This window comes from Hylaeus volcanicus, chromosome 5 (genome assembly GCF_026283585.1).
Source record: "Hylaeus volcanicus isolate JK05 chromosome 5, UHH_iyHylVolc1.0_haploid, whole genome shotgun sequence".
NCBI classification, from domain to species: Eukaryota; Metazoa; Arthropoda; class Insecta; order Hymenoptera; family Colletidae; genus Hylaeus; species Hylaeus volcanicus.
The window spans coordinates 8,135,032-8,147,290 of NC_071980.1; the positions used below are offsets into that span (position 1 = coordinate 8,135,032).

The 12,259-nt window shown below is 35.9% G+C and overlaps 1 protein-coding gene across 1 annotated transcript; it reads left to right on the plus strand.

The window, feature by feature from the left end:
* Positions 1 to 463: 463 nt before the first annotated feature.
* On the plus strand, positions 464 to 11,199 carry LOC128877188 (uncharacterized). The gene is made up of 16 exons (XM_054124285.1): positions 464 to 974; positions 1,091 to 1,216; positions 1,321 to 1,441; positions 2,011 to 2,272; positions 2,438 to 2,560; positions 2,685 to 2,775; positions 3,011 to 3,147; positions 3,331 to 3,463; positions 5,218 to 5,343; positions 5,404 to 5,524; positions 6,875 to 7,136; positions 7,772 to 7,897; positions 8,024 to 8,114; positions 8,665 to 8,801; positions 9,077 to 9,209; positions 9,307 to 11,199. The coding sequence occupies exons 1-16, from the start codon at positions 822 to 824 to the stop codon at positions 9,355 to 9,357; spliced, it is 2,193 nt and encodes a 730-aa protein (XP_053980260.1). The 5' UTR covers positions 464 to 821; the 3' UTR covers positions 9,358 to 11,199.
* The last annotated feature ends 1,060 nt before the right edge of the window (positions 11,200 to 12,259 follow it).

Sequence of the window (12,259 nt, forward strand, 5' to 3'; positions counted from 1 at the left end):
AAAATGTGCCCCTTGAATTAGGCAACCTATACTTACAGATATGTCGGACCGGTTGCCTGTCCGTAGGCGCAACCGTGCCACCTCTTCGCATATCATGTGCTCCTGATACCAGGAGTAAAATTTGGCCAGAATTTCGATACGTACCTGGTATTCCTCGTGTCATCTCTTCGCATACCATGTTCTCGTGATACCAAAATGTAAAATCGGCCAGAATTTGATACGTACCATGATTTAAAATAAAATCAGTCAGGATGTGTGTTCGCAGCTGTTAGGAGGCATCAGGAGGTGTCGGGAGTTGTTATGTGTTAGGATATGTTAGAAGAATCAAGCCTCTAGAGATGGGATAGTGGGAAGGTAGTCTTGCACTGTATATTACATTACACTGTATGCAGCACATGTGTGTGTTGTCACATTTTATTGCCAATACAACAAATTAAACATACAATACAATACAATACAATATTTGCGAAACAATTTTCTTGTAATAGAATTCAATATTACAACTGTAATCCAACCTCGCCCATTTTTAATGGACACTGTGGTAGCGAAGTTACGTTTTACTTAGCGTCAGATTTTACGAGGGACACGGAGCTAATTCGATTTCAAAATTATACTGTCTCTCCTATACGACCTTCTTATGTGTCCATACTCTTCGTAATAGCTCGTGTGAATGATTCATCGATTTTACTTTCTGCAATTATCCTAAACGGAATGTATAACGACCCAGCAATCATGCTCCCACGCTCGCGAGGCACGTCGGCGTTTTGTATGAAAAATTGTAAGATTAGTCGTCGAACAGAAGCAACCGTAGAAGCTTTAAAATGGATGGCATGGAGAGGAGACAGTATGGCTATTTGCGAATCAATAAGTACTTTTTGTTCACCATTGGCCAGTGGCCTTATCAGTCTGTGCGGGATAAGGTTTTCGTCGGTTTAATTTTTCTACCAATCGCTTCTACATTGCTGGTTCTTCAGGTATTACAACTTTGTGACGCGCATGTAAATGATCGTTGTAACACAATAAAATTATAGAAAAATGCTTTGCATAGTAAGTCTTTATGATTAATGTTGCGCGACGTGTAAATTTTCAGAGTGGAGGAATGGTGGCAGCTTTTTTTGCAGGTGACGTCGATTCGTTTATGGAGAGTTTTGCCCCCGTCGTAATCAGCAGTATGTGCACTGCTAAATACATAAATTTTATTTTTAACGGGTATCAGGTACGTCTTCCACGTCTTCTAAATATAATTCTTGACTCAAAATAAAAGAGTATTCATTTAATATCGAACAATCGCGTTGAATGTACTTGAATTAAAAAATACAGATGAGAAATCTTCTGAACATGATGCGAGACGATTGGAAGACGTATTCGGAATCGACTAGTGATTTCAAAATTCTCTCCCGACATTATGCAACAGGAAAGAGGATTACCTTTAACTATGCAGGTGAGGTTGCTTTACTTTCTATAACAACACATACATACGTTTGTTTTGATATTCTGACGTTATGTGCTTCAGTATTTCTCGATTACTAATTACAAGTGTTTATTATCACGAAACTAATAATAACACGAACTTCTGGACAGTGTACAAATATTATTATAAATATTAATTTCACAATATTTAATTTCACAATAAAATAAAAAAGGAAGTCGTTGTGAAATGTTACATAAAATTATAGAAACTATTAGAATGATAAGAGTAAGTGATTTGAAATATAACAAAATGGTCAAACCACAAAATGACATTGTTTATATTCTTCAGAATATATCTGGAATTTTGATTCTTTACCCCGAATTAAAATTCACCTAACTCTGTTCATAGATGTCCGTACGTATTCTTATACTGTAAATTGCAGGGAAACAGTAATACTTATCATTTTCCATCATTATCATTGAAAGTATTTTACGCGTCGTTTTTAAAACAACCGATTCAATTACCGTTAGAGTCACTACTTTGAAAAATCGAGAAAAATTCGTGAAACAGTCATTTGATTTATACCGTATTAACAACAGTTTTTCTATACGGATCAATGACACCCTTCATGATGATGCCGTCGCTACAGAATGCAGCCAACGCCTTAGGATACTATAATCTGACTGACGGACGGCCACTGATGTTTCGAGTCGAGCATTTTGTGGATACCGATAAATACTACTATCCCTTGTTGATACACTCGTATTTTGGCTCCGTGGCGTTCATCATGATAGCAGTGGCCTGCGATTCGATGACAGTACTTTACGTTCAGCACGAGTGCGGGCTTTGTGAGATTTTAGGGTAATTAGATGAAATTAAAATGTACGTTGCATTTATTAAAATCGAATTGTTCAACAAATTACGTTACAGATATACTAAAGCTTGTAGAATGTTTTATATTTATATGTTTAAAATTTCAAAATCGATGTACAATTAAAATACTGATTCACAGATTTTTTTTTTTAGAGAAAAATTGCGAAAATTCGCGGAGTCTGACAATACAAACATAGAGTTGCATTCTGACGAACGCAAAGACAGAGCGTATCAAAATCTCAGAACCTGCATAATACTACATAAACATATAATTGAGTTAGTAGTGAATTCTTCATATACTTTTCTATATATCTCTATTTATGGTTTTCTTAATATATCCTTAAATTGTTTTGCATTACCTAAACAATCATCTTTTACATCTGTTTATTGAACATTCAAGATTTGCTAAAACAATCGAGGATGCGAACACAGTGTCCTTTTTCTTCCAATTAGGATTCAATTTGATGGGTGTAAGCTTCACTCAATTTCAGGTTGGTGAAGTGATGTAAGCCAAGCAATCTATAAATACAGTATTTATACAATTATATGTATTCTATAAATACAATATTTTCTTAATAAAAAAAAAAAAGAATATTTTTTTAACATTTTGCAAATAAAAAGTTAATCTAATGACAATTTTATAAAGTATTAAGTGTAACAGCAAAGTGATGTAGGCCAAGCACTTTATAAATAAACTAATTAACTATGTATTCGTTTTGCAACTAGGCAATAGCGAATCTGGACACTCCGAACAAATCTCTCCGATTTGCATCGTTCACGTCGTGCCTGTTAAGTATCCTTTTGCTCGATAACTGGCGAGGTCAACGAATTTTGGACTCCACCGATCGCATATTCGATTACACGTAAGAATTTTCATCGCGTATGATTCAGAAATTAGTAGAAAATGAAACGCATGGTTTTTTGTATCATTTGAAAATATAAATTACACCAAGATAGAAAGTTGTAAAGTATCCTGACAGAAATGATGTTTAACATCGATTACAGCATCAGTTGTTGATTGTTAAAATTAGAATTTGTGTTTTCAGGACCAGTGGCAAATGGTATCAGTCGTCTACGGATTGCAGGAAACTCATAAGTATTATGCTGTCCAGAAGTGTACGGCCTATTAAAATAACAGCTGGCAAAATTTACACTTTACATTTAGAGAGTTTCACGTCGGTAAGATCTACTTTGTAATATTCTACTTCATACATACACTAAATACCGACATTTGTTCTTGCTAACAATGCATTGTGGTTTAATTAGTCGAATATTAAATATATTTGTTAAGAATTATTTTGATTTACAAGAATAGATAAAGGTATCGTGTAATGAATACAAATTAAAAATAGAGAGAATTAAAGTGATACAAACTTACAATTAGACTGCTACATTTTCAACAAATTATTTAATTTTGAATTTCTATTACAAATGAATATTTGAATCAAGCGAATACACTCTATAAGCAATATTAATACAAAAATATATTTATTTGTAATATATAATCTGAATGATTATTATGTTTTAAATTAATTTTAGATCGTAAGAACATCATTTTCGTTCTGTATGGTTCTGTGCTCCTTTCAATGAATTTCAAGTAACTGATGACGAATATTGATGTTTCTTATCAAGAAAGGATGTGAGAAGAACGAAACGAACCCAAATTGGTATGAATGGATTACAGTAGAACGCCAAATGAACATGTACTTACATCGAATAAAAACAGAACAATTTGTATTGGTTTTATTTCATATAAAGTGTGACTATACTATATAAAATAAAACTATATAAAGTTTCAATTATTAAATTTTCAATTATCATTCAAAGTGGCGTTTACCTCAAGAATTGTTCGTCGACCAGCACTCGGAACTGTAGGTATCATATATTTTCTTAATTTCTCACAACTCGAAGAAACTAACGAACACGAACACTCGTAATGTCTGACAACATCACAGTCCCTCTGCGCTTCCCATACTGTATATATCCCACGCTTCGATACAGTCCAAGTCCCCAGGGTTTCATTCGCTATGCACAAATGACGCGCGATGTCTCAAGAATTCTTTTGACGCGATTTCCAACCGTAACGTTACCTACGATCCTTTCATTTTCCGAGGGACTGCGAACTATCACAGCGATACGAAAATTTCTGGAGAAACGGGTAGAGATATACGTTCAGATTTTCACCCTTCTGCGTGCGCGAATGACTCGACGATTCAAATTTGTGCAATTATCCATCTAGTCCGGCTAGCAAACGGAATGCCTAACGACTCGGCAATTACGGGCGGCGCATGACCGCTGTCGACATTTTATAGGAAATATTCTAAGAGCAGTAGTCGCCCAGAGTCAACCGAAGAATCATCGAAATGGATGGAATGGAGAGTAGTCAGTACAAGTATTTGCGAGTCAATAAGTTTTTTTTATACTTCATCGGTCAGTGGCCTTATCAGACTATGTTGGAAAAGATTTTAGTTGGCGTGCTTTTCATTCCGACCATCGCTATTCAGACGATCCTTCAGGTAATAAAACTTTCAGAAATTAACGCATTCGCAACCGGAAGATGTTTTACGTTTCTAATGCCGAGAACTGACGAAAATAATGAAATTCTGAGAGCTGGACATCGCAGATTTGTATCGTTAGGGCGAAGATAAAAATTACAGAATATGTTTTGAAATATCGATGTTGTAAATATGTAGGGTATAAAATAAGAAGACTCTCGTAATTTGAAATAGAAACTAGGAATAGAATTTAAAGTGACGTTAACGTTAAAATGAACATTGTTATGAATCATATTTAACAAGTTTTGTGTTGGATAAAATAATATGAAGTGACAGTACCTTTTGTACTAGTGTGAATTTTTATTATGACCAATTGTACATTTTCCTTTTCGTGGAAAATTCAGTTCTATTGAGACTGAGACGTCGGTGGGTTTTCAGGGTGGAGGAATGTTTGGTGGGTTGCACGTAGGCGACATCGACGTGTTCATGGAGGGTTTTGCTCCTTTCATCATAAGCTGGATGTGTATCGCCAAATTTGTCAATTTCATTTTCAACGGCAAACAGGTATGTCACTCGCATCTTTGATCCAGTATAGTTGTCATCGAACTTGAACTGCAAATACAGATGAGGAATCTTTTGAACATAATGCGAGACGATTGGAGGATATATTCAGTAGCAAGCAACGAGCTCGACATTCTCGAACGACATTATGCAGTAGGAAAGAGAATTACCTTCAATTATGCAGGTGAGCATAATTTATGTTTTTGTAGCAGGTACAAATATTATTTATTGTTACACAATTTTGATATAGTCATTTAAAATACTCGTTGCAAGCTTTATGGTACATCGAGTTTGAAACATTTAATAACATGAGTCACTCATTTGCGGGAGTTTTATTTATCATGATTTAGTAAGTAACATTAAAGGAGTGGACTCCCGTGCCTTGTATGCGCTCGTACGCACTCACGCAGCTCCACATCACTGTATACGTACACGGAACTGCAAGGGCTTGCGTATTGTCCTATTTTTGTCTCGACAATGCAAATTTGATACCTCTCAATAGTCGTTTTCGCTAGATAAATGTTCAAACTTGTGCGCAAACTCCTATAGGTAGTTTACTTTTGCCTTTTTGTGTCATAATTAATAATATTCAGCAGCGTATGTTAGCTCAGACAACGCGACAGCACTGTCGCACCACCATATTGCTTCTTTTGATCGCGAAATACTGCTGAATATTATTAATTATGACACAAAAAGGCAAAAGTAAACTACCTATAGGAGTTTGCGCACAAGTTTGAACATTTATCTAGCGGAAACGACTATTGAGAGGTCTCGAATTTGCATTGTCCAGACAAAAATAGGACAATACGCAAGCCCTTGCAGTTCCGTGTACGTATACAGTGATGTGGAGCTGTGTGAGTGCATACGAGCGCATACAAGGCACGGGAGTCCACTCCCTTAAAGCTTCATGTATAATAAGGTTATATGTACTCAGACAGTATTTCCGTTGTAGACAGTATGCATATTAACAGTATTGAATATTACTGCCCCCAATAAAAACTACTCCAAATCTACTCCAAACCTACTCAGACAGTATTTCTGCGTAGATAGTATGTACATTAACGGTATTCAATATTGACGCTTCTGCCAAAAACTACCCCAAACCTATTCAAACAGTATTTTCGCGTAGATAGTATGTACATTAACGATATTCGATATTGCCGACCCAGCCAAAAATTACCCCAAACCTACTCAGACAGTAGATATCGGATCTGGTGCTATGATATTCCTTCACGTACAAAAAAAAAAAAAAATGGAAATGACGTACTCATCGAGATCGGTGCAAAAAACCACTTTTTGAACCATTTCAGTTTTTGACCCCTGAGGGAGGGGGTAAGTTAAGGGTCAAGATGGCCACCATTGTAATCCTCAACTCAAGGTCTACCTATAATAAAAAAAATCAGTACTTGTTTCGAGGGTACCCCATTTTTTGAACCTCAACCGTCTTTTTCTTCCATTGTGTTCTTTCTTTGCTTCCACTGTGTTCACATCCTAACAGTAACCACCATTTGATTTTCTAATTTATTAACAACAGCCTCTCTATTTGGATCAATGACACCCTTCATGATGGTACCATCGCTGTTGAACGTAGCCGACGCATTGGGATTCTACAATCTATCCGGCGAACGGCCCCTAATGTTTCGCGTCGAATATTTCGTGGATGCGGAGACGTATTACTATCCCGTGCTGATACACTCGTACTTTGGCACCGTGGCGTTCATCACGATCGTCGTCGCTTGCGATTCGATGATAGTACTTTACGTGCAACACGAGTGCGGACTATGCGAGATTCTGGGGTAATGACGCAGTCGCCGGTCGCGAATACCGATAGATGTGGTGTGCCGTTTTCAGGAATCACTGAGAAAGCTTTTGCGTCTGCGTTTTGCCTTTTGTACGCATTCCCGTGCGGAAGTATGTATATTTGCTGACGTACATGTGAGTAGTGAAGGGTCTCTATCTGTCGACTATTTCTTGTGATGCATGCTAATTAGTTTGTCCAGCGTCAGGTAATTATATTATGTGTGATTCGAGGGGAGGCGCTCGTGTAACGATCAGCTACCATTAATTTTCTGGATGAAATTTGGAAAATACTATAATTATAATAAAAATATTATATACTGTGATACAGTAAAGATTGAAACGTGACGTGATATTTAATAATTTTTTATGTATAAATTTATTTCTAAACATTTAGAAAGTATGCAATATTAAAATCATTCTTGTATGAGACTCTAAAAATATATTTTAATCTGACGTAATATAAATAGTTTTTTTATAGCAAGAGTGACTTATATTTTTAACATAATTATGCTATTCTAGACAAATACATATATTCAATAACATATAGAACAAAGGATATAATATTCTACGATAATTTCTATAAACTTTCGAAATCGGTATCTAATGCGAATGGTGATTTGCACTTGTTTAGGGATCGACTACGAAACATCGTGGAAGATAAAGGCATAAGAGATATAGAGTTGTATCCTGACAAGCGCGAAGACACACCGTACCAGAATGTCAGAACCTGCTCAATGCTGCACAAACACATAATCGAGTAAGTGTTGATTCTTTAAAACTTTGTTCTCTGTTTCTTTATCCATATTATCGTGAATTATTTAGAAATTGTTTTGGTTAAAATAAAATCATCGACATTCTCTATCTGTTCTCTGCCGCATCGAAGATTTGGTAGATCTATTGAAGATGCAAATACGGTGTCCCTCTTCTTCCAATTAGGATTCAATTTGGTCGGTGTGAGCTTCACTCAATTCCAGGTTGGTTTCATTTAAATAAAAAAATTCTTATATTTTACCAACGTTCCAACAAAGGGTTTTCCAAAAGAGGCTTTGGGATTTTATTTATCAATAACAAAGTATTTCTGTCAGCGTAGTCATGGTAAAATAATAAAAAATTAATAATTAAATAATCTTAAATAATTAATTAACACGTTGACTGCCAGACTGATTCTCTTAAAAATTCCTACTGCGATTAAATTTTAGTTACAGACTATTGGAAACTACGTAACCAAACATTTATTACAGTATTTATTTTTGTAATTTCACTGAGATTCAAGTATTTTATTCGAATACATTTTCTTTGACACTTACCTTTCGAAACTAATTTTTGTAATTCTCCAGTGAAGATAACTGCCACCCATGTATGGGTGATATGGCGTTCAATGTGTTAATTATGTATCCTTTCATTTAAAATAAAGAACATGTGCATATTCTACTTGCGTTTTATTAGAAAAAAAACTTCCTAAATCCCCATTTGAAAAATCCATAATTTATCGAATTTATAATTATGTATTTCTTTCATAATTAGGCGGCAGTGAATTTGGACACACCAAATAAATCTCTCAGGTATGCTTCGTTTACGATGTGCTTGTTAAGTATCCTTTTGCTCGATAGTTGGCGAGGGCAACAATTAATGGACTCCACTGATCGCATCTTTGAATATACGTAAGAATTTCTATCGCGTGTAATTTTGTAAAATAGAATAGAAAAATAGAAAATAATTTTTAAAAATAAATAAGAGAATACTAGCCTCACTTAGCCTCATTTCATTGTTAATAGTTGGCCATTTTGTAAACCTGCAATCGTAAAACACAAAAGAGCCAACACGTTGAAAATAAAATCATATCAAACATTTGTTTATATTCTTTTTCGATAACTTCAGATTTTGTTAAATCACAGTGCCGGGAGCGAAAGATTAATAGGGAATTGCATGTTTTTAGGACAAGCGGCAAATGGTACCAGTCGTCTATCAATTCCAGAAAACTACTGCACGTAATGTTGGCAAAAAGTGTAACACCTATTAAAGTAACAGCTGGCAAACTGTACACCTTAAACTTAGAAAACTTCACGTCGGTAAGGTTTGCTTTGTTTTTTCATAATATCAGCAATATTCATTAGTGATTAAGTTATTCCACCTAAATAATTTCTATGCTCCGCGATATTTGTTAAGGTCCTACGAACATCATTTTCTTACTGCATGGTTCTGTGTTCCTTTCAATGATTATCAATCATTAATTACAACAATTAATATCTGTCGATGAAGGGCGACATGCGATGAACGAAGGAAACGTGACGATATAAATGGCATGCATTATAAAATCGAATGAACATTAATCTACTTGAAATAAAAATAGAGTTATTCTCATAAATTCTATCGTTTATATATTTTTTTATCTCTAGCATATCAAGATTCTCACTAGAAAGTGCGAGCCATCAAGCCATCTCGGCGTAATCGAGTAACATATATTTAAAAAAAAAAAAGAAAAAAAAAAGACAACATGTCGAGTCGAGTAACCTCCTCCTTTTCGAAGTCGGTTAAAAAATCGATCGTCTTTTTCATCTTTTATCTTCGGAGTTCTTGTTTTAAAAACACGTGAAATCTGTAAATCCGATTGACAATTATAATTGCTTCGCTGATGTATTACCTAGCCCTCCCTCTCATCTCCATCGATCGTTTCGAAAACTGACAAATAAATTTGATCGTTACAAATGGAGACAAACGCAATTAATAACCAGGGAATCTTTCGTCTCGCGCGAGCCTACGTTGAAATTCATGTTAGCGTTCGGGGAGGAGAGGTTAAAAGTGGTTCCTGATGAATAACGTCAACCAGTGTGACGAGCGTTAACAAGTTATTATCGACTTTCGAATGACTTCTTCGATAGGTACGCGAACGAAAAATCAATTAGTCCCAGGTGGGATGTGGGGCACGTGCCCCGTGTGTGATAGATCGTTGTTCCTGGTTTCGGTGTCCACAATCTATTTCTCGTGAAAAGGAATCGAACTCCCGGGAACCATATGGTGTGGCAGAGGCGCATGACGCGATTCGGTGAACGTGGAACACCGAATTCGTACCTTTCGTTCATTAAGTGCAGTTTTTCATTTAATAATTCTCATTCGAAGAATAAGAAATTCTTCTTCATTATTTCTAATGCTTGTAAAATCATTTTTCATCTAAAACTTGGATCATCCTATTCTTGCAGTATAGAATTTAAATTAATAGATACCATTTCCTAGGGATTGTAAACAATGTTCATTCCAACAGAATATTCCATTTGCTATCGTTATTACTCCTAATTGTAAGTGTCGTGTGCACCTAATGCACATAATTGCAGTGGACGTTTATTCATGTTACATATATAATTTCAATATACCTATACAATTATTATATACACAGTCGTATCATTTTTAGAAAAATATTTATCATCAGCTAAGAGAAAATTACAAGATCAAGAAAATTCTAATAAACTTCATGCTTCAATAGCCACTAATGATTTCAGCTTTGATAAAGTTTTCTGGTTGGATCGGTCGAGTAACAAACACAATTTCTGTTGGCTCAATTGCAATGAATAATTAGTCGCCGAAGAAGTTGATACAGATGTCTGCGTTGATTAGGAATATCTCGAGGAAATTACGACTTTTCCGGGTTAACGGACTACGGGTTCCCCGAAGGACTGTGTTTTCACGTCTGAGTGCCCCCGAGACAGTTTCCCCTCCCCGTCACCCTTAGTCGGCGTTCTTTATCCTGAAATCTTCTGCACTCGGCGGGGTAACACCTTGCAGTTCCTTTCGTCATGCGCCCCAGTTGCTCGTTGGCGCAGGGCACGCGCCGTGCCCCCTTCTCAGAGGGCCTAGATCCCGCTGCAAGATGGATATCTCTAATTGTCTCAAGGCGATTCGACCCGTGGCACGGTCGTTGGCGTTCTGCTAATTTTCTTCCTCCACCGTTTTCACTTTCGTTAAACGCTGGCCAGTTTGTTTATTTACTTGTTCGCTCTGCGTTCCGATTTTAGCGGCGAGAAAAATATGCGAAGAGAAGGTGAAGAGACTATGTCAGTTGTTGCACTGCAAACACAATCAAAAGGAATCTTTTAAACGTAAACATACAATAGCATAATATTATTATGATCAGAGAAAACAGGTACAAGTTAATCAAGTATGTTATGTTATTTTTAAACGTATGTAATTCAAATAATAGTCTCTATTTCTTGTAGCTACATTTAATATTTAAATTTTCAATAAAAAGAAACGAGAAGAAGACACGAACCATGAACATGTATGTTTTTATGTTATTTAGTTGTTTGAATTTGTAGTTAACATTTACCCAGCAATCTCCTAAAACAAAACGCTATCAGTGCAATAGTGATCCAAGAAGAATTTAACGTTCCTAAAGTCATCGACCGTCGCTGTTACCTAGTAAGTATAACATTTTTCTCTTTGTTTTCGCTTCCTCCGTCACTCTTTTTGTCCGACGAGCAAGATACACATATTATATGCAGTTATTATATTTCCGTAGCTTCCATTATAAAAGCATCTGTCGTTCTACCGAAGTGAACCGGCAAAGCAGCGAAAGTCTGCCCGCGTGTTCCGGATAAACGAGACAAAGGCTGGAAAATCGGTAATTGGAAATAAATTTTCACCGTGGAGTGCAACGTCACCGTTGTATCAGCCTTTCGAGTTCTTTACATTTTCGCGCGTCGAAAAACTGTCAAAAATTCCTCCAAGTCTCTCTGCTCCCAAAAACTTCATAGCGAAATTCCTATTCCTTCGTATTCCTTGGATTTCCTTTTATATCATTCCTTCTTCGTTATTTCTAATGCTTGTAAAATCCTTTTTCATCTAAAACTTAGATCATCCTATTCCTATGGATTGTAAACAATGTTCATTCCAACAGAATATTCCATTTGCTAGCATTATTTCTTCGTTAATTCTAATTCAAATGTCATCCTTTCATCAATAAATTTAGATTCTCCTTGTCATGCGCAGTTTAAATTATTAGGTACTTCAAACGCAACTAACGATTTATCAAATCCTAGATCTTCCTTGCAGCGTGAAATTTAAATCGACAAGTATTCTTTCCTTGAAATAGTAAACAATGCTCCTCCTAATTTAATATTCCATTTCC

Excerpts from the sequence above, each read along its gene's own strand:
- LOC128877188 (XM_054124285.1), top strand. The coding sequence starts at position 822 with ATGGATGGCATGGAGAGGAGACAGTATGGCTATTTGCGAATCAATAAG. Across the intron at positions 1,442-2,010 it reads GATTACCTTTAACTATGCAG|TTTTTCTATACGGATCAATG; the intron begins GTGAGGTTGCTT and ends TATTAACAACAG. Across the intron at positions 8,115-8,664 it reads TGAGCTTCACTCAATTCCAG|GCGGCAGTGAATTTGGACAC; the intron begins GTTGGTTTCATT and ends TTTCATAATTAG.